General features: G+C 43.0%; 1 protein-coding gene across 1 annotated transcript in view; it reads left to right on the top strand.

Moving 5' to 3' along the window:
- The first annotated feature begins 4,559 nt into the window (after positions 1-4,559).
- The window catches only part of DMXL2 (Dmx-like 2), a 115,161-nt gene continuing 96,308 nt past the window's right edge, over positions 4,560-23,412 (top strand). Inside the window, exon 1 of the mRNA XM_004687532.2 lies at positions 4,560-4,690. Within this exon, the coding sequence (XP_004687589.1) occupies positions 4,604-4,690 (87 nt within the window). The 5' untranslated portion in view covers positions 4,560-4,603. The remainder of the gene's footprint in view (positions 4,691-23,412) is intronic.

Here is a 23,412-nt window from a genome sequence, read left to right on the forward strand (position 1 = left end):
ACCCCCAAACCTGCCTGCTCTAAATAGGTTCTGCCATCTACCGCATCAAGACAAAACATATAAGACTTTAATGAAAAGGGACTTTAATACAGTGAATATACAACACAGAAGACAAGGAATATATTTTTTAAATCAAACACCTGAAGTTACCCATCCCTTTGTGGGCAAAAGTCAACCCAAAAGGGATTGGCCTAAAGCATGGCCTGAAAGCTGCCACAAGGCTAAAGCACTGGCTGGGACGCATCGAAAAGAGTCAGAAATGGCCAGACAAGTCTGGGAGGAAAAGAGCACAGTCAAAAATCAATATAAATGCTGCCATAGTCAACATAGTCCCCACGGGTCTCTCGACCACATCTCTTTCAACCAGTCCAGGGCCAAGAAACAAGCACGGATTCTTCACATGTCTCCCTTTGCTCCATGTGGCTTCCTCAGATCTCCTTCTGGCTCTCCATCCTGCTTCCATCTTCTTCAGACTCCTCTGCTTTTCTCTCCTCAGCTCCACCCTCCTTCTGGGTAGGGCAGGGAACCTGGAATTTCCCTTTTTCCTGGGGACCACCCTGCTACAATATATGCTGTACTATAGGAATTCTTTGAAACTGTGGCATACTTTTTATTTGCTAGTACCAAGATATAGCACCAGTATTTGCTTTTATCATACTTCATGCATATGGGGTATCCGTATGGGGCTTCATTTATAGTTAATTTTTTTTTGTTTAGTTGTTTGCTATATTGTCACTATTTTTTTTAAAGATTTATTTATTTATTCATACAGAACTGGGGTACAGGCCAGAGATGCGGTGGGTGAGAGGATTCACCAGGGACAGAGTGGGGAGCAGAACAGGCAGATCGACTAAGTACACTGCTGAGGGGAGCAGCGGGCAGGTCAGGAGAGGTCTGCCACGCCATGTGAATCTCCTCCGCCATGTGAATCTCCTCCGGCGCAGGTGGGGATCGAACTCATGGGGAAGTGGCTTTAACCCGCTGTGCCACCAGGGAGGGCCTATTGTCACTATTTTTAAAAGCTATGTGGCTTAGTATATATTTGTGTTTGGTAATACATTATTAAACATATAGAACCTGTGATTTCTTAGACTCCACTATAGTATATACATAGTATTCAGTTTACACTAACATAATAATTCTTGCCACAAACACAAATAAATACAAGTATAACATAAACATTTTAAACATTTTTTACATCATTCTTCATTTTTGTACAATGTATGCTTTTTCATATCAGCTGTAATCCCCATGGACTTCCCACCACCAATTCACCCATGTGCCATTGTTATAGGACAAAATCTGTTATATGACAGGGAGAGGGGCACTCCTGAAGCCCCCAAAACCTGCCTGCTCTAAGTGGGTTCTGCCATCTGCCACAACAAGACAAAATATATAAATCTTTAATGAAAAGGGACTTTAATACAGTAAATATACAATACAGAACACAAAGAATATAACTTCTAAATCAAACACCTGAAGGTACCCATCCCCTCGTGGGCAAAAGTCAACCCAAAGGTATTGGCCCAAAGCAAGGCCTGAAAGCACAAGACTAAAGCACCTTCTGGCCAGGACCCATGGAAAAGGGTCAGGAACGGCCAGACAAGTCTGGGAGGAAATGAGCAAAATCAAAATCCTTATAAATACTGCCATAGTCACCTCCCTACAGGTATCTCACCCACATCTGCTTAACCAGTCCAGGGTCAGGAAACAAGCCTGGTTTCTTCATCACATGCTTGCTGCTCCATGTGGCTTCCTCCCTCAGGTCTCCTTGTTCTCCATCCTGCTTCATTCTCTCTTCTCTTCTCCCTTTCTTCTCTCCTTTTTCTCTGCTCAGCACCACCCTCCTTCTGGGTGGGGCAGGGAACCTGAAACTTCCCTTTTTCCTAGGGACCACCCTGTTACACCATAGTGCCTTGTGCTCTTCCCACCTCTGATCCTAATCCCCTCTCCACCCCTGTAGAATATTGTAAGGTACTTTTTTACTCCACTTAAAAAAAATTTTATTTATGCATACAGAATGGGGGTACAGGCCAGAGGTGCAGGGGCAGTGAGAAGATTCACCAGAGACAGAGTGGGGAGCAGAACAGGCAGATGGACAAAGTACACTGCTGAGGGGAGCAGCAGGCTGGTCAGGAGAGGTCTGCCGCGCCTTGTGGTTCACCTCAGGGGCAGAGGTGGAACATGCACTGAAGCGGCTGAGGCTGTCTTGCAGTGCTGTGTCCTACCCTGTTGCACCACCAGGGAGGGCCCTCCATTTTTTTTTTTTTAAACCAAATTGGAAACTCTTATTCACATTTGAACCTTTATTTCAGCAAATAAAATATATATGATTCAGACACTGGGAAAATAGATATTGATTTTAACTTGAAAAACAGACATGTAAATTCTTATAATGTTATAGGTTTATGTATATTCTGAGGAGGAAACTGCAGGTGGTTAAGGACAGCTTTTCTGAATATGTAACTTTTAAATTAAAATGTGGTTTGTCCATCAACAAATGGAGAAAAGGTGTTTCTGATAAAGTAAGAACATGAACTAAGACTGGGAGGCATAAAAATATGATCCATGGGGCTGTGGCTTAGTGGGTGTGAGGGAACAGCTTGAGATAAGACAGAAGATTAGGCAGAAGCCAGAGAGAACGGGTTTGTCAGCCAAGCTAAGGAGTTTAGACTTTACCCTGCAGGGAGTGGAGATTTTAAACTGAGGAATTTTTCCTTTAAAAATATGTCTGGATGTAGTTACAGTGTGGTGGATGGACTGTAGAGCGGAGATAGAAGGTAGTAGAACCAAGCAGCAGCCTATTCTGGTAATTAAATGAGAAATAATGAAATCTGAAATGAAGGGAATGAGGGACATGGATACAGACAGAGATAGAGAAAGGGCAAAAGGGACTCAGGTTTGTAGTCTGGTTGAATGGGGGAGCAGTTACACAACAAAAGGAAAAGGAAAATGCCCTGTATAATTGCGCATATCTTTGACTCCTCCTTTCCACTGATCAGATTACTAACTTTTACTTGGCCTTTGCCTCCAATCTTCCCCACCCTACTAATCGTCTTTCACGGTGCTACAAAGTCATCTACCCAAGCATCTCTGATCGTATACATTTCTGCTCAGGAATATTTGAAGGAGCCCTCACTGCGTGCAAAATGAAATTTAAACTTCTTAGTGGAGTACTGAAGTCTCAAGTTCAGGCAGTTAACAGGTTACATCTTTGTTCTTTTAACACATCCTTTAACACTTTACATCTGTTAAGTCTTATCTCATAATATTTTCTACTTGAACGCAGCATTTTTTTTGTCCACATTGGCCTGCCAAAATCCTTTCCGTTTGTTGGTTATGTCGGCTTCTCTGCAATATTTACCCGCCCCCTTAGCCACAAGAATCCTTCCTTTTCTGTGGTGCACAGACATTTTCGTCTCAGTCATAACACTCGGAGTTCTGTCTGATTTTATAGTTATGTTTTGGTATTCCTTCTAATTTCTTGCCCCAGTGACCTAGACACAGTATAGGCTCAGAAATTTGATGAATTTGTGATGACCTAGAGCGGGGCTCTGTTTCCTGAATCAACCACTCAAAATTCAGCAGACAGTCTGGAAAAATCAGGCGATTCTGTGCATCTATGACATCACCTTGGAAAAAAGTCTAAAGGAGTCACCCATCTCTAGGGGCCCTTTAGCAGTTTGGACAACGGTTAGTAAAGGTGGGAGATAAGTACGCCTTTGCCAAACATTTGCAAGGTGCCTTTATTGTTTACATGAAATAAGAATACTTTATGCACTGTACCTTAAAAAAGACCTGAGGAGTCTAAGATTTCCCGAGGTGGAATTTCCCAGGGATGGGTGTCCTCCTGAGGTCAGTTGCACTGACCATCACACTGAGTACTCGGAAATAGATTAAACACTCAGCAAAACAGACTGGCAGCCTATCCCTAGACTTGGAAGTTGCTTGGCTTTTAGCCGCCTCCGTCCCGCCTCCGTCCCCACCCCCCCAGGCTGCTGCCCGGGAGGCTCCGAGGGATCTCCCGCACGTCTGCGCGCGCAATCCCTGTTCCAGGGTCCGCGCAGCGCGCGCTATTGCCCTGGAAACTGCTGCGCGCGCACGCGCAAACAGGAAGGAGGAGGAAGGACTGAGCTCCGAGGTTATGCCCAGGAGGAAGGGCTTTACCCTCCCACTCGACCGTTGCTCTCCGGCTGGTGGGCGCGCGCGCCGCCCTTCCTCCTCGGGCGGAGCGTCCCTGCAGCACGCGCTCAGCTCGCGCGCTCCCCTGGCACCCTCCCGCCCACTCCCCCCCGCACCCCCCCGCCTCACGCGCACCCATGCCCTCCTCCCGCATTTGTGCGCCGGTGCGGCAGGCTGGGGGAGCATCCGGGCATTTCCGCAGCTGAGCGGCGGTCGGGGTGGAGGCAGCGGTCGAGGAGCTCCCTAGGCAGGGACGCGGCGGGAGGGGCGGGCTGAGAGGAGCAAGGCGTTAAGCCGGAGCCGCCGCGGGGGTGGGTCCTGAGGGGAGTGGAGGGGGAAGCAAGCTCTCGAGGCCAGAGGAGGGCTGGGCGCGGGGCTTGTCGCGCCTCGCGCGTTCCCCTGGCCAACCCGGGCTCCGGAGATGCATCTGCATCAGGTCCTCACCGGGGCTGTCAACCCTGGAGACAACTGCTACTCCGTAGGCAGCGTCGGGGATGTCCCCTTCACGGTGAGCTGCGTCCGGGAGGCTGCGAGGGCGAGACAGAGGTCCAGGCGCGGGGCCTGGACCCCTGTGCCGGTCCTTCCCGGGAGGCTTTGAGGTGTTGCTGGGCCCCTCCTGCGCCCCCTTTGCAACCCGATTTTGGGAGGCTGGCGTGGGTCTGAGTGCTACGGCAGGTGTGGAGAATTACCCCTCAGGGGACGGGTCTAGGAATCCACCGCACCGCCGCCCGCAGCAAACGGGCCCCTGGGGCGACGAGCCGGACTAGAAGGTTCCTCTCCTAGGGCGGTGGAGGAGGGTTGCTGCGGCTACTGAAATCCCAGAGCGTCCGTTTCGCACCTGCTCCTGGCGTGGAGGGGAAGCGTGTTGGTCTGGTCTGGGAGCGTGGAGGCGATGCGGCGCCTGGCTCTCCCTGTCCGCTGCGCTAGGGCAGCGAGGCACCCCCAAAGCCCGTGGTTTTAAGCCCGATCGACCTTCTATCTACTGTTATGCACAATCTTACAACCAGAACACAGAAAAATTCATTCTCTGTGCCCGACAAATTTAGAATGGAAGGGTTAGAGGGACAGTAGATGGGAGGGCTCTTATTTATCGTGCGTTCACAGTTGGGTAACCCTCAGTTATTTTTTAACCCATTCACGAGACTGGTTGTTTTTTAAACTTAAGAGTATGCGAAAATTCTGTTGATGCCAGAGAAATGTATGTACACAGTTAACGTGTTAAAATCTTTTAAAGAAATCTGGTAGATAGAATAAAAGTGTTTTTCAACGAGGTTGGACCCATCAGCGAATGGGGTGTTAGTATAGCTGATTCAAACCAAGCCCTACAGCTTCTTGCACCCACAGACGCCCATGTATTAGCATGAGGTGGTGTCTTTTTTTTTTTTTTTTGGTATTGAATTTGTGTATCGTCTTCCTTAGGAGCTGCGTACAGCGAACCTGGGATTAAATACACATTGTTATTAATAACCGTTCTGCTTGATAAAATTGGAAGTAGCATAATGGTATGTTTTTTTTAGAAAAGAGAAACACTTTGATCTGATATCTGCCTTCCAACAGCATGTTTTTAAAACTGCAGAAATAAAGAGAGCTCCAGCAAAACTGCAGAATCATTATGTAGCACAGTGCATTCTGGAACAGAATTTATCATTGTGATACATTGAAAATAACCCTATACAATTGCTTGCTGGCCATTTTAATTTTAAAATGTAATTAACTTGGCTTTGTTCCAGTTTAAAACAAATCCTTTAAAATAGAATCTGCCTGATATTATTACACCTATCCTCATCAGTGGTGTCATCTGGTTTTGTGTACATGTGACCTATGAGATTCCTGTGGAATTTATCTTAGATTTCAAATATATAGACAATCTTTGGACCATTGGGAAAAAATTTCTGTGTTCTGCAGCTGTGAAGATGGGGAGGAAGTTCCCCAGTATTGGAGGAAGAGTCGCTCTCCTTGAAGAAATCAGTCTGGAACCTTGGATTATGTGGTATGGAAATACCACGTGGTGATCATGTTTTTTCCATCTACAGTGGAGCAGGTTGCTCACTATGAAAGGGCTAAACAGGTTCACACATATCTGGAAAAACCAATGCAAGAATTGTTAGTGCTGCACAGGTGTGGTTATGTTGTAGGCTACCAATGACTAGGTCCTGGGAATTATTTTCACATCTTTTCCACCTCCCAAATTCAACCTGTTGCCACAGATAGCTGACTCTCTGCAGTGTCAATCAGCTTTACCCCATTTGATGACCTTAGTTACCACTCTATTCTAGATTTTTTTTTTGGCATTACTTACTATGAAATCTTCCAAATTGTCTTCCCTGATACTAGCCTGATCACTACAGTTCATCCTCTACACAGTTGTCTGGATAATTTTCTTCTAGTACCAACCATTTCACTTGAGGCTTACCAATGTGTAGTTGGGTTACGAAATTTAAACTTGTCAGATAGTCTTCACCATTGTTCATTTTCTTTTTCATTATATGTACACTTCTACTTGGCCCCTCTGCTATAGACATGCTAGCCTTCTTATTCTAGCCTTCTTTTACAACCAGGGAGTCCTTTCATCTCCCCAAATATGACTTTAAATTTACCTGTGTGGGACCCTGCCAGTGACACTGATATTTTTCCCTATGGTATTTACAAACCCACCTTGCATACCATCTCATTTTAATATTTTAGTTTTGAATGCACTGAGCCAGTTATAATTTTACCATGAATTAAAAATGAACTTTCAATCTCAAAAAAATTTTTTGCTTGGTAAAAACACAAGAGCATGTGTTTCAGGTACTCTAGACTGAACTAATATTTGAGTGCCTATGTTAGCTTAGTAAAAGAAAAATAGGTAAAGCTCTTTTGCATTAATTTGTGTAATGATCAGATGAAAAAATTTTAGTTCTAGGTCAAATGACTACAAGGTCTCCGTCCAAGACTGAAATGGAGGTCTCCTGATTTGTCATCTGGTGGGCTCCTCTCTGTATTATGTGTCTTTTCAGAGAACTTGTTTGAAGGCTGTGTGTGTGTGTGTGTCTGTCTGTCTGTCTGTCTGTCAGGGGTTATTTAAAATTAGAATAGGTTATTTTAGAGTCTATAAACTGAAAGTGTTTGAAAGGAAATTGTAAAATAATTTTGAAGGGCTCATGCCATTGTAATTGAGAAAACAGTGCACTATAAGTTTTCTTGGACTGTTTATGGTGAATGTTACTGTCAGGGGGCTGTAGATTACTGTTTATCACCAAGGCTCAGTCTGTGCTACGTTGACATGGTGGTGCTGTTTCTAGTGGACAATCCTAGTGATGTGTGTAGTTTTAATGGTAAATGAGCTCTGAGGATTTTCACTTGAGTTTCAACAGTTAGCAGTTTTTTAAAAAAAACATTGAGTAGTAATTTTGTAAGTGTAGTTGTATATATTAGCTTTTAAAACATCACCTTTTGATCACTCACTCTGTTCTTTTTAGTGTAAGATCTAAGTTTAGGAAATACTGTTTTCCTTCAATAAGGGAGGTTCCAGATAGTCTGAGGAGAGTGATCTATTACTTATGAGCTTTATTGTACTTTATTTTTTTAGATATTTATTTGGTAGAAGAACTGGATTGTAGGCCAGAGTTGCAGGGGCCGAAAGGATTCACCAAGACAGAGTGGGGAGCAGCAAGACAGATATAGTGAAATTTATTGATGAGGGCAGCAGTGGGTGCATTGGTGAGACAGGAGAGGTCTGCTGCACCATTCCTGTGGTAGCTCCCTGCAGGGGCATTGAACTCCAGCCTGCAGCAGTGTTAGTGCAGAGACTTAACTCCTATGCCACCAGGGAGGCCCTGTTGTATTTTACTTATCTTTAAGTCATGTCCAACTATCTTGTCACAAATAAGTGAATACTTTAAGTCAGTGCAACAGATATTATACATTTGCTCTTATTTATGTTGTCTATTACTTTCCTGGAAAAGGTCCTACAATTTTTTTCTATAAACATTAAAATACTCATTAAAAATTATTATTAGTATATATTTTTTTCCATTATTTGGTTGTAAGGGTTGATGACTCTATTTTTTTTAAAGCTTTATTTATTTATGCATACAGAACTGGGGTACAGGCCAGAGGTGCAGCAGGGGCAGTGAGAGGATTCACCAGAGACAGAGTGGGGAGCAGAACAGGCCGACTGATGACGTACACTGCTGAGGGGAGCAGCTGGCCGGTCAGGAGAGGTCTGCTGTGCCCTGTGGATCACCTCTGGGGGTGGGGATCAAACTCATGCTGAAGTGGCTTTAGCTTCTTAGTGCTGTGCTTTAACCTGCTGTACCACCAGGGAGTGCCCCATGCTGCTGCTGACTATTTTCAGGCATTTAGGGACAGTTGATATTATACTGGTTGAGTATGAATTTGACACATTGATCAAAATTTATAAATATTAGTCCTCTCTAGCCTTAGGGGTTTATTATACACTGATAGAATTAAAAAAAATGTGTACCTAATTATTGTATAAGGCATCTTAAGAAGATTGCATGTAGTTGGGAAAACAAGAAGAGATATCATGGAAGATTGACATTTATAAAGACAGGGAGCAGTACTAGGGCCTTCTTAATGGCAAGAATGACATAAGCCAAGGAAAATGTGCTGAAGACCAGCTTTAGCTGAGGTAGTAAGAGTCTCCCTCAGGAAAGGACAGCATTGGCGAAGAAAGAGAAGGAGAAAAGATGAGGCAGAAAAATGAGGAGACGCAGACACCTGTTTAGGGTGAAAGCATCTTCTGCCTATTGTTCCAGCAGGTCTTTATTTACACCTTACAAGCAAGTGGTGGGATTACATCAGTGTGTGCATAAAGCAGAAAGCTTAGCAATTATCACATTTTTCTTAAAGACAGCTCGGGACTTTTTGGTCTCTTATTGAGACTGTGATATTCATCATTCATTAGTTAAAAGTACAATTGATACACAAGATGTTCCTATAAGTAATCAGTCATTAATAAAATATTCCTATGGTGATCAGTCATCAAAGAAAATATTCCAATAGTGTTCAGCTATCAAACAGAATATTCCTATGGTGATCAGTTGACAATATACAAAATGTTTCTATGGTTATCATTTGGCTATTACAACTTAAGCAATCATTTTGTTAATTTCTCAATGAACATACATCTTAAAGGTACAGGATCCCATGTTAAGGAACTAGGAGTCAGAAAAACACCAACATCGAGTGCACTGACATTTGCCTGCTGTAAGGAAAAATCCCTTTTTTGATCTACAAAATACAAAAAATATTAATCACTATTTCTGCAATTGTTCTGTGAACCTTAGTCTCTATATCTAACACAAGAATTAGGGGAAAGTTTCTTTATGACCATTAATTATTATCCTTATTAATCTTACCTAAAAAACCTTTCTATGTGAAAAAGGGTTGGGGTGAAAGTTAGAAGAAAGAGTAGGAAAACTTATTATTATAATTGTATTACTTAAAACGAAACTATGCTATTTAAAACTATAGATCTTTTTTTTTAAGATTTATTTATTTATTCATACAGAACTAGGGTACAGCCCAGAGATGCGGAAGGTGAGAGGATTCACCAGGGACAGAGTGGGGAGCAGAACAGGCAGATCGACGAGGTACACTGCCGAGGGGAGCAGCGGGCGGGTCAGGAGAGGTCTGCCTCCCCATGTGGATCTCCTCCAGGGTAGGCGGGGATTGAACTCATGCGGAAGTGGCTTAAGCTTCTCAGTGCTGTGCTTTAACCCGCAGCGCCACCAGGGAGGGCCAAAACTATAGATCTTTTATTGGGGACAGGGCAGGAAATTATTGCAGCCTTTGGTTCCCAGAATCTTGGACCGTGACATGTCTCTCGTTATTGTGTGACCTAGATTTGTGCGAGCCCTCTCAAGCAAAGGAATATTAATTATTTTACTGTGCCATTCTGTATGCTATTGTTACTAAATCAATCAGTCAAAGTAATTATTGATTTTATATTGAATGTATATTTGGACAATTGCTATGCTTTTTGGGAAGGCCCAAAAACAAACCGTGCTTCTTGGAAACAGCCATAAACAAACGAACCAGCTGTGGAATATCCTGACTTTTCAGGATTTTCCCCCCCACATCAGGACTTTGTCATACAACGTGAGTAGCATGGTCCTTGCCAAAAATGTAATATAAAGGATAAATTATTGGGTGATTCTTCTCTTCGCAAGTGATTAAAAAACCCCAAATATTTATACATCAAATATGTCTTTAGAATGTTGAAAACTCCAGTTTGCAAATGTTACCCATAACTATATATGTGGATTTACTGAAATATATTGAGGGGAGCAGCAGGAGAGGCAGGAGAGGTCTGCTGTGCCATGTGGGTTGGCTGCCTGGCTGGGAATCGAATTCATGTTGCAGTTCTGCCAATATCTTGATTGCGCTGACTTTAATCCCTATGCCACCAGGAAGGTCCCCCTCTTTGCCCCCCCAACATAGGTTTTTTGATAGATGTAATTTATTCTGATAGTTTTGACTTTTTTTTTCTCTAAAAGTACTACTTAAATATTGGTAATGAATGAAGAAAAAATTCATTTAAAACTTGGTAGATAGGGCCTCCCTGGTAGCACAAAGAATATCAAACTATGAAGCTATTTGCAGCCACTGTAGCACAAATTCAATCCCATGCCCACTAACCCACATGGTGCAGCGGACCTCTCCTGTTTCACCTGCTGCTCCCCTCAGCAGAATATTTTGGCCAGTCTGCTTGTTCTGCTCCCCACTGTCTCTGGTGAGTCCTCTCACTTCCTTCCCCACATTCTGGCCTAACCTGCAGCTCTTGTATGCATAAATAAATAAATATTTACAAAAAAAATTAGAAAATTACATGAACTCTTATTCTGACATTTAGATACATTTTAACACTATTAGGATTATTCTAATCCTAGAGTTATGGCAACATTAACATTGCAAATAAGCCTTTTTATATGTTCAGCAAGTATTTGTTGAACACATTAGGTGTAGGAGGCTATGGAGATTAAAAAAATATTTCAGGGAATTTATTACAGAGGAACCAGAACCTGCTAATTTTCTAGGAGAGTTAGTTGAGACATGTACTTAAACACAGCAGATCAGCTCATGGTATTGGTATTTTTGTGGAAATTCAGGAGGAGTCAGAGACCACCTTTGGTCAGGCTTTGGGAGTCAAACTGAAAATGGTTCTGTGCTGGCTGGATATCAATAGCTGTAACATCCCCTAATTCTGCTGAGACTAAAAGGAAAAAAAGAAGTCAAGAATTTAGAATGAACTTGTTTTCCAAGAAAGTTGGCCTAGTTATTCTTGGAGTATAGCTTGTTTATTTAATGTATAACTTGAAAAATGTGTGGGTTTGTTTGTCTTATTCTATAGGTGAATATAAGGTTGTAGAAGTTCCTGTGATGCCTGTGTAGATTGCTTATAGTGGCAAAAGTTCTAGCAGCTACCCAGAAACCTGTAGAGTCTCAAATAATGTCTCCTCAGAAATAGGATTTCAGAGACCAGCCTTGGCTAACTCACTTAAACCTTTTAGAGGTTTTCAGCTGTAAAATGTGGTTTCTTAAGTTAGGTGCTCTGTATTTGGAACTTGAAAAACATTGTATGTATTTCTCTAAAGAAAAATGGACAAAAGAGAAAAAGCACCAGAAACAGAGTGACAGCAGTGAAGCTGTAGGTTAGGAGCCTGTCATATATGGGCTTCCATTTGTGTGTACCAGTCTATTGACCAGACTCCACCGTCAGGGACCCTGCCCGTCTTTCTGTCTTGGGGATTATGCTGTGCAGAGCTTTAGGAAGTAAAGGGCCCATCGTGGAGAAAGAGGCATTTATTGTGCTTGTATCTTTTTTTTTGTGGTAGACTGAAGGTACCTGGGACTCTCACATGCAGTGTAGAGTCAGAGAGAGGGTCACTGTGGTGATATTTAGGCTCTCTGCCCTCTAAATATATTTACAGTCTTACTTTCTTAGCTTTTGGGTATTTAAAAGATGATTTTAGAAATTACAGTCAGTATCTTAACTTGGATCCCAGGAAAATTAAAAAAAAAATCAGAGTCTTGTTATTTAATCACCAAAAAGAGCACAGATGTTGGGTTATAACCACAATAGCACAGAGCAAAAACAAGTCATGCCTGACCAATTTAATTTTTCCTATGATAGAAAGCAAAGCAATGGCTTAAGGGGGATAATAATATAGACTATTTATAATTCATATTTAGTAATTTTCTTCTAGCTTGTGGGTTATTTTTAAAATTTGGAAGCCAAACATTTTATTACAGATTCTAAGTTTTCAATCTTTTTGACTCAGTAGAATTCTTTTGCATTATAATTTATAATTCAACAGGGTAGTTATATTGTATAATTATTATGAGTTGCAACTTACACAGGCATTGTGACTGTTTTTGTTTTCTTAGAGGTAACTCATGTAGTTTTGGGACTTTTATGTATGAAATCAGTTGCCTATATTTTTTATTCTTAAACCTTCTCATTTCATGATCAATAAGGGCTCCTTTAATGTTCTCCACTACTCCATCCTAACACTATTAAAATATTATGGTTATCTTATATCCTTCTGATAGTGAAGTCAGTAGATATATATATATATATATATATATATATATAGTCACTGAATAGAGCTAGACTCCATTAAACCTGGATGTGCTAATTTGATGGAATGTTTTGAAAGGCATAAATAGTATCCTCTTCTTTGTTATTGGAGGTAAGTTCTTAGGGCCAGTACATCTAAGAATTGGGTTCTCTCAGGAAGAATATTTAATTTATTAAGTCATCATATTTCCCTCCTGTAATTTTAGGAGGAACCAAGGAAACAATACCATGTGGGTATTAGACAAAGGGCATAGATGGGCACAATAAAACACATAAAAATTTCAGCTTTGATTCAGCTCAAGGATGTGTGTAAAGTATGGTAGCTGTAGTTCAGGGAAATCTATTTTTTATAGATTTACTTATGCATTCGGGAACTGGGGTGTAGGCCAGTGGTTTGGGGGTGGGGAGAGAATTCACCATAGACTGAGTGGGGAGCAGAACAGGCAGATCTAAAAATATACTGTTGAGGGGAGCAGCAAGTGAAGTCTGCTGCCCCATATGTGGGTCAGCTCCCTCCAAAGGAGAATGAACTTGTGCTGCAGTGACTGGTAATATCTTGATAGTACTGAGATTTAAACTCCTGCATCACCAGGGAGGCCTAGAAAGAGAGATTTAAATTATTGTTATATGCTATATCTGTTGCCTCTACACAAATTGTGAAACAAAATTGAGAACCCAGAAATAAACCCACACGTGCACAGGCCAAGAACATACAATGAGCAAACAAAGTCTCTTCAGTAAATCACAGTGTGAAAACCAGGAGCCACATGTAAAAGAATGAAACTAGACCAACAAGTGTCTGACACCACATGCAAAAATTAATTCAAAGTGGATTAAAGACTTGAATGTGAGACCTGAAACCATAGTAATAGATGAAAACATATGCTCCTTGACACTGGTCTTAGAGACTGGGGGATTTAACAACAAAGGAGAAAAAAGCAAAATAAAAAGGACTACATCAGACTAAAAGTGGCACAGTGAAAGAAACTATCATCAAATGAAAAGGTGTTCAGAATGGAAGAAGATATTTGGAAATCATAACATTCTACAAGGAATTAATATCTATCCAATATCCAATATCTAGATAACTCATAACACTCAACAACAACAGTCAAGTGTGATTACAGAGTGTGCAGAGGCTCTGAAGAGATACTTTTCCACAGAGGATATATAGATGTCAGTGTTTCAGCAAGGGCCAGTTCCTCCATTGATACTGGTGGTTTTAAAGTGGGAGTGATTCAGCCCAAGGAGGAAGTAGAACTTACCAACATTAAGAGGAACTTGGAAGATGTTGATCCCAGTTTTCAAGACTCACCAGGAGTTGATTCCATCTCAAGAAATTATTTCCTTTGCTCTTCTACATAAGCAACTCATCTGTTAAAACTGTATCATGAGATTGCAGAAATTGATTCACATCTTCAGGCTCCACTTCAGTTTGGTTATTCTTGCTATTTCCACCACACCTGTAGTTATTTCCTCTATGGAGGTCTTGAACCCCTCAGAGAATTAAGTTCTTCCAAACTGCTGTTAATGTTGGTATTTTTTAAAAATATTTATTAATTTATTAATACAGAACTGGGGTACAGACCAGAGATGCGGAGGGTGAGAGGATTCACCAGAGACAGAGTGGGGAGCAGAACAGGCAGATTGACGAAGTACACTGCTGAGGAGAGCAGCGGGCGAGTCAGGAGTGGTCTGCCACACCATGTGGTCACCTCCAGGGCAGGCAGGGATCGAACTCATGTGGAAGTGGCTTACGCTTCTCAGTGCAGTGCTTTGACCCACTGCGCCACCAGGGAGGGCCAATGTTGGTATTTTTAACTCCTTCTATGAATTATGAATGTTCTTAGCAACCAAAATGTTGAATCCTCTCCAGAAAAAATTAGATTTTGCATAGATTGAGCAGAAGACTCACTGTCAATGGTAGCTATAGCCTTATTAAATGTATTTATTTTATTATATTAGTTTATTTTTACATATTTTTGTGCATTTTTCCATCTCAGTTGCAATCCCCTTGGGTTTCCCATCACCAAATCACCCATGTGCCATCACCAGAGTCCAGTGCATTTGCCTCCCCCCACTGCTTTTGATCCCATTCCCTACTCCACCCCCACAAAATGTCTCTGGTATATAGCTGTTCATTATTATCATAAAATGTATTTTTTAAGATTTATTAAATGAACAAGAACTAGTGTGCAGGCCAGAGGTGAGTGCATGCATGTGTGTGTATTTGTATGTGTGAGTGTGAGTGTGAGTGAGAAAGGATTCACCAGAGACAGAGTTGAAGTGCAGAACAGGCAGATCTATCAAAATACTTTGCTCGAGTAGCAGCAGGCAAGATAGGAGAGGTCTTCTGTGCCGTTTGGGCCAGCTCCCTGCTGGCTGGGGATTGAACTCATGCTACGGTGGCTGGCAATAACCTAATAGCACTGTCCTCAACACCTGCGCCATTAGGGAGACCCAATACAAAATTTACTTATTAAATAACAATATTTGAAAGTTGAAATTGAAACAGATTTCCCCCCTTTAACCCTCTGCCCCAGGAGCATGGGGAGGAACTCTGGTGCTTGTCTCCAGAGTACTGCTTGCGGACAATGCAGGTGGATAGTGGGCATTTTACTGCCCGCCACCAGCGGCCCCACGGGACAGGCTGCAGGCAGAGGGGATGTGCAGGTGGCAGTGGTTGCCCTAGCACGCTGCCCCAGGGCCTGCAGCTCATGCAGGAAAGAGCATGGGGTCCCACAGCTCCAGTGCTGGGGCTCCCTCCAGCTGCAGGCAGTAGAGAGGCCCATGGATTTGGTACCTGGATCATAGAATGGGCTCTTCAGGTGAACTATTAGTTGATTGGTGCTACGGTCCAATCGTCATAGGATTGAAAATGCCCAACCATACTTATAGGTGGGAGACCCTGAAAGAGGAGGTAAGGCAGGTCAGGCGATAACTTGAGAGTCCGACTCACTGTGCTCAAGAAGAATGTCGATTCACTGTTCCTGCCTGGCCTCAGAAGAGAGATGCTTGGACTTTCAGACTCTCCTTGACTAAGTTCCTGGCGTCTGAGGAAGAAAAAAGCATCGGAAAAGCATTGCTGACCTCGGAAGGAAGAAGTGAAGCTGAAAAGTTTTGTAGAGAAGCCAAAGAGCCTCTTAGAGGATGGGCTGGCCATACCTGCCTTTGGCATCACCTAAAATGGACACCAAAGGCTCTGGGCCTGATGTCTGCGAGAGTTGTCTGTTTTGATGTGGGCAAAGGAAGGGGACTGGGAACCGTTGTTTTCCCCAACTGGTCTTATAGAACTGTCCCATTCTTGAAATTCTCCGACCATGTATAACTCAGGTGGAGAAAAGCAAGAAAAGAAAGCTGATCGTCATTCAGTTTACGTGGACAGACTTAAAATAAGTATTTTAGGATTGAACTGACATCATGGCTGGGTCGGAGCAGTTCAGGTCTCAGAGCTGCTTGTGGCCAAGGGTGACTTGGGTTCCCGGTTCACGCAGCGCTTCTATTGAAAAGCGGCTGCACATTAGGTATACCTGGGGACGGTCAGCGCACGCCGAGTGGGACCCCACGGGAGCCCCGCAGATTGAATCTCCAGAGCTGGCGGAGGCATCTTTAGTTTTAAACATGCGTCTGTTGATTCCGTGAGTATCATGGCTGACAACTGATTGAAACCGCAGCTCCGAGCTGTGGGTCAGACTGGCCCTTCTCCATGGCCACCTAAGGGGCTGCAGGTTTCACCCTCCCAGGAGTTGCTGCCCTCGGGCAGCCCCTCCCCCCTGCTGAGGCCCCAGAAGTCTTGGGGCAGTGCTTGCGGCTGTACAGTGCCCACCTCTGCTGGCGCGCGGGAGCCCAGGCTGCAGGTGGAGGCCAGCAGTCGTGGTGGACAGCAGTGGTCCCCTAGCAGCAGCCCCAGGGCTTGCAGCCCCAGGGGCTCAGGGCTGCAGGGAAGAGCATGGGGGCCCACCCAGGCTGCACACTCTGGGTCCACACTTGGTGCCTAGAGCGTAGGCCGGAGCCACCAGGTGCAAGCCATGAGCTGATTGGTGTTGGGGCCAATCAACCTGAGGATTGAAAACCCGCCCAGTCAGGCGGGTAGGTGCTGGGCCCTGAGGGAGGATATAAGGTAGGGAGGCCCTGGCCGTGACAGATGGTCTCTGTTCCTGACCGCGGAAGAGGAGAGAAGCGTGGTCCAGCAGCCGACCTCCATATTAAGAAGAGGAGCCGAGCAGCTTCACAGGGAAACCAGAGAGCTTTGTGGAGGCCTGGCTGCACCTGCCTCTGGTGTTGCCTGGAAGGAGCACCGAAGGTCTGGGCCTGGTGTCTGACAGAGTGCTCTGTTGTGTGAACCACAGCTTGTAAAGAGCTATAATGCTGGTTCTTACACAGGGCCTCCTCGTGACTTGCTGACCTGCACTGTTGGCCACGTCCAGCACCGTTGATGGTGGCCAGCTGTCTGTGGCTGGATCACCTCTGAGAGCTGTTAACTACTCCTGACTATTCGGCACCACCTCCTGGTGCTGCTGCCTCCTTGCTCTCTAGTCCATCCCAACCTTGAGACTGCAGCTGTGGGCTGCTGCTGTACCTGCGAGCACCTCCAGCTGCAGTGAGTTGGAGCCTGGTCCCACTGTTTGCTGCTGTGCCACGAGCTCCAGGCCCTCTGGACGGCTCCATCTTGAACAAGCGGTCTTTTGTTTGGGACGTCTAGACACTGGACACTCTCTGGGGTGAGATAGTCGGCTACTTGTGACCTTGAGAACTCTTGTTTCCTCTGGTTGTTAAATAAGCTCCGTTGCTGCTGTTCTCTGAGCCTGAATTGTCTTGTAGTTATGTGAGAAGAACCCACACACAGTGCCTTGGCCTCAACCAGTCTCTCTCCTTTTGAAGCTGTAGCATCCCTACTATAGCACTCTATCAGAATTACTCCTTGATCCTTGGAGTGCAGAATGGATGTGTTGGGTAAGTGAACTGGTCAGGCTTTTATGCCACCAGCTTCTCTATCACCTGCGGCCTTGAATGCAGCAGGTAATTGGGAGCGTGGGCGCGGCCACGCAGGCCTGATGGTGGGCACCTGGAGTGGTGTGGGCGTGCATAAGTGGGCGCACCTGAGCCTGAGGCTGAGGCTATGAGGGTGGTGTCACACAGAGTGGCGACGGCGCGACGGTGCGGAGGAATGGCTACAAGAGGGCAAGTGACTACTACTGCCAGCCTCTTGGCCCGTTTGCCCAGCCCTGTGCCGGGTTGCTGGCGCTGCAGTGCAGTAGCAGGCGAGAAGACATCAGTCTCTTTGTACTTCTCCATCAGGATGCTTGGGTGACCAGCTGTGTGATCCAGTGAGCAGTAATATTTTGAATGTCATTTTTTCTGTGCTGTAGATCTCAATAGTGGTCTTAACATACATAGTAAACCATATGGTAAATAGATGTACTAAAGTCCAGGCATTTTGGTTGCATTTGTAGAGCACTGAGTAGATGTAGCACACTTCTTGGGACCCTAGATTTTCAGAATGGTACATAAGCATTGATTTCAACTGCAAGTCATCAGTTGCATTAGCCCCTAACAAGAGAGTCAGCCTAACCTTTGAAGCTTTGAAGTCATACATTGACTTCTCTCTCTTTTCTAGCTGTAAAAGCCCTAAATGGCATCTTCTGATATACGGCTGTTTTTGTCTAATGAGAATTTGTTGTTTAGTACCGACTCCTTCATTAATGATCTTGACTAGAACTTTTGTAATAGATGAACTTGCACAATTTCTACCTCGGTGCTTGCTGCTTTCCCTTCAAACCCTCGACTCTCTCAGCTTAACAGAATTGAGAAGAGTTAGGGCTCTGCACCTGGATCAGACTTTGACTTACGGGTATGTTCTGACTGGCTTATTCAGAATACTGAAAACTTTGTCCACATCATAATAAGATGGTTTTGCTGTTTTTTTTTTTTTAATCATTCATGTGCTCACTGGAATGACTTATGAATTTCTTTTAAGGACTTTTGCTTTGCATTCATAACTTGGCTGCTTGCTAGAATAGGTGTAGCTTTTGACCTACCTCAGCTTTTAATAAGCCATCCTAACTTTATCATTTCTAGTTTTTGACTTAAAGTGAGAGACTTGTGACACTTCCTTTCACTTAAACATTTAAGAGGTCATTGTCAGGTTATTCATTGATCTACTTCCAGTAGTGTGTCTCAGGGAATTTGAGGTCTGAGGACTATGAGGGAGGGTAATGGCTGGTCAGTAGGCTGGTCAAAATGCTATATTTATTGACGAGATTGGCTGTATTATATGACCATGGTTTGTGGTGCCCCAAAAGAGTTACAATAGTAACATTAAAGAACATTGATTCTGGATCTCCATGGTTGGTGTAATAATGAAAAACTTTGTAATATTGTAAGAGTTACCAAATATGACAGACATTTTTCTGGTGGAAAAATGATGCCAATAAATTTGCTCAAGAGTTGGCACAAAACTTCAGTTTGTAGAAAAAACAATATCTCTATGAAGCACAATAGAGGAGGAATGCCTGTAATGTTTAAAAAAATATAAAAATGCTTTCTGTAGTCTGATCTGATATTCGTATAGCTTTATAGCTTTGTCAGAAGTCTTTTTAACATTTGTGAAGTTTCTGATCTGTCTTCTAAATATTCCATAGTTGAATTTTAAAATTCAGCTTGACAGTTTTTATATTAACTAGAAATTTAATGTATTTACTGGCTTGTTTGTGTTTAAATGTGCCCTCTTTACTATTTGATCCTATTTTGTCATTGATTTTTGTTGAGTATTTTCATTCCATTTTTTCTCTAGTATTCCTAAAGCTACACAGCTCTACCCTACAAACAACAACATATGTTCTTAATTTATAGTTTTTGAAACAATATTTTTCAAAGATTTATTTATTTCTGCATACAAGAACTGGGTACAGGCCAGAGTTTTGGGGGTTGAAGATTCACCAGAGATGGAGTCTGGGGAGCAGAATAGACAGATCTATTGAAACACTGCTGAGGGGAGCAGCAGTTAAGACAGGAGAGGTCTGTTACATCATATGGGTGGGTCACTTCCCCAACTGGGGATTGAACTTGTGCTGCAGTGGCTGCAGACAGCTAAAAGTGCTGCAACTTAGCCCCTTGTGTCACCAGGGAGGGCCTTAATTTACAATTTAACTTACCGAAGTCTGTTGAGGGTTTTATATTCCTTATAGACAATGCAAGAACCCTCTGCATTATTTTTATCCTTCTTCCTGCTTATTATCTATCCTTCTGTGATGTCTGTTCACATTTATAAACCCTATTAAACATCAGTGCTATTTTACAGTAGTACAATAGTTTACTTTTACAAGTAAATGCTTATTTAGTTTACTTACATGTTTGTTCTTTTCTGTTTACTCCTTCCTGCATCTCTCACATTCCTTTTGGGACCATTTTCTTTCTTTTTTTTTTTTTTTTTTTAAAGATTTATTTATTTGTACATACAGAACTGGGGTACAGGCCAGAGGCTCAGGGGCAGTGAGAGGCTTCACCAGAGACAGAGTGGGGAGCAGAACAGGCAGATGGACGAAGTACACTGCTGAGGGAAGCAGCGGGCGGGTCAGGAGAGGTCTGCCACGCCATGTGGTCACCTCCGGGGCAGGCAGGGATCGAACTCATGCTGAAGTGGCTTTAGCTTCTCAGTGCAGTGCTTTAACCCGCTGCGCCACCACGGAGGGCCCCCATTTTCTTTCTTACTAGAAAAATTTTTAGAATTTCCTTTGGTATTCTATTCCTTTGCCTGTGGTGAAATGTCTTTCTCTCATGCAAGAAGTTTTTGCTTGACCAAGGGTGGCAGTATTTTCTTTTCAGTACCTCGAAGTTACCCATTTTCAGTCTTTACTGTTTCTGTTGAGAATTCAGCTGCCATCCTATTGCTTATTTGAAAGTTGTATTTTTATCTTCTAGCTGTTTTTTTTTTTAAACATTCTTTCCTTGTCTTTCTGATGTTTTACTATGTTGTGTCTAGATAGGCATAATTTATTTTCTACCCTGTTTAGGACTTCTAAGACTTTTAAAATCTATAAATTGATGTATTTCACTAAATCTGAAAACTAGCTATCTTTTTTTTTTTTTTTAAGATTTATTTATTTGTACATACAGAACTAGAGTACAGGCCAGAAGTGCAGGGGTGGTGAGAGGATTCACCAGACAGAGTGGGGAGCAGAACAGGCAGGTCGACAAAGTACACTGTTGAGAGGAGCAGAGGGCTGGTCAAGAGAGGTCTCCTGCGCCAATGAGAATTATCTCTGGGCCTGGCGAGGATCGAACTCATGCTGAAGTGGGTTTAGCTTCTTAGTGCTGTGCTTTAACCCGCTGTGCCACCAGGGAGGGCCCCGCTGCTATCTTTTTAAATATTGCTTCTACCTCACCCACCTCATGAGGCTACTAATATAACAATATGTCAGACCCTCTCACTTATTTTTGCCTCACACCCTCTCTTCCATATATATATTTATATCTTCCCTGAAGTTTTCTCGATTTGTTTTTCTAATCCTGACCTAGTCCTGTCATCATTCATGTATAATTTGCTTTATTGTACTTAGCTGTGCTGGCTCATACTAGAGTTTTTGGTTTACTTTGTTTTTGTAGATGTTCTTTGGTAATGTTCAGAAGGTTTCTTCTTGCTGGAAGTTTTTATCATAATGGATCTTGAATATTGTCTTTTATTTTTCTTAATGATTTTTTTCTTTTAAAGATTTTGTGTAGAAAAACTGGGGTGTGAGAAGATACACGAGAGACAGAGTGGGGAGCAGAACAGATTACTGAAATACATTTTTCGGTAAAGGTTTAGTTAGTTATGCACACAAGTTCTGGGTATAGGCTAGAGGTGTGAGGTAGAGAATTCACCAGAGATAGAGTAGGGAGCGGAACAGGCAGATTTATTGACATAGACTGCTGAGGGAAGCAGCGGGTGAGAGAGGAGAGGTCTGCTGTGTCATTTGGGTCACCTCCCGGCTGGGGATTAAACTCACATCACAGTGGCTGGCAGTAGCTTAATAGTGCTGGGTCTTTAACCCCTGCACCAGCACAGCAGAGAGGCCCTGAAATACATTATTGCTACGGAGAGCCAGGGGGCAAGACAGGAGATATCTGCCAAGCCATATGTGGATCAGCTCCCTGGCTGGTTAGCAAACTCAGGCTGCTGTGGTAGCCTTTGCAGTGGTGGCACTGAGGCTTCTCCCCTAGAATACCAGGGGGAGGGACCTTTTTTCATGGTTTGATTTGGTCATGTGGCTTTTCTTTTTTTAGACTACTAGTATGGTGGATTACAATGGTGGATGCTTGCAATTTGAATCAGCCTAACATTGATAAACATCGCTTTGTTTGGTATGGTATATGTTATTCTTTTTATATTTGACTGGATTGTGTTTGATTAGTGCTTTTGCATCTATAATAAAGGATATTCTAAATTTCCCCCTCCCCCATTGTTTTTTGTTTGGTTTAGATATTATAATTCTGGTTTCATAAAATGAATTTGGAAATATTCCTTTTCTATTTTTCTGTCAAGGATCATGTAGAAATTGTTGTCATTCTGTAAATATTAATAGACTGTGCCAGTGAAACCATCTGGGCCTGGAGTTTTTTTTTTCTTCCAGAAGGTCTTTAGCTACCCACTTGATGTCTTTAATAGTCACAGGACTGTTCAGTGGATTGTTTTTCACTTTGAGTGCTGAGTGTGTTTTTGTAGTTAAGTGTTATGAAAGGATTAGTCTATTTTATCCATTTCTTTGTCATGTTTATGCATAGGGTTGTTTCTGTGTTGTTATCTCTTCAATGTCTGTATGATTACTACTGATATGCCCTCTTTTTTCTTGACATTGGTGATTTCTTTTTCTGGGCCTTGATAGAGCTTATTTACTTTATTGATACTTTCAAAGAACCAGATTTTATTTGATTTTTTAAAAATGTATTTATTTATGTATACAAGAACTGGGGCATAGGCCAGAGGTTCAGGGGGTGAGAGGATTTATCAGAGACAGAGTGGGGCGCAGAACAGGCAGACTGATTGAAATACACTGCTGTGGGGAGCAGTGGCAGAGACAGAAGAGGTCTGCCTTGCCATGTTGGTCACCTACCTGGCTGTAGTCACTCTTGCTATAGTGGCTGCGTAAAGCTTCATAGTGCTGTGCTTTAATCCACTGTTGCCACCAGGAAGGGCCCCAAAGAACCAGATTTTGAATTTAGTCATATATATTCTTGTTATTTTTTTTAAAGATTTATTTATTCATACAGAAATGGGGTACAGGCCAGAGATGTGGAGGGTGAGAGAATTCACCAGGGATAGAGTAGGGAGCAGAACAGGCAGATCAACGAAGTACACTGCTGAGGGGAGCAGCAGGCGGGTCAGGAGAGGTCTGCCACGCCAGGTGGAGCTCCTTCGGGCAGGTGGGGATCGAACTTGTGCGGAAGTGGTTTAGGCTTCTTTTGCAGTGCATTAATCCGGCTGCACCATCAGGGAGGACCCATATATTCTGTTATTTTTTAACCTTTATTATTTCCTAACTTCCGTATACTTTGCATTTATTTTGCCATTCTTTTTTTTTAATTGAGAAAATTTTACTGTTATGGGAGTACTGTTTTGAGACTGTTTATCTAAACTTTTCTTAAAGATTTACTTATATGCA

Source organism: Condylura cristata, unplaced genomic scaffold (genome assembly GCF_000260355.1).
Source record: "Condylura cristata isolate star-nosed mole 26May11 unplaced genomic scaffold, ConCri1.0 scaffold00023, whole genome shotgun sequence".
NCBI classification, from domain to species: Eukaryota; Metazoa; Chordata; class Mammalia; order Eulipotyphla; family Talpidae; genus Condylura; species Condylura cristata.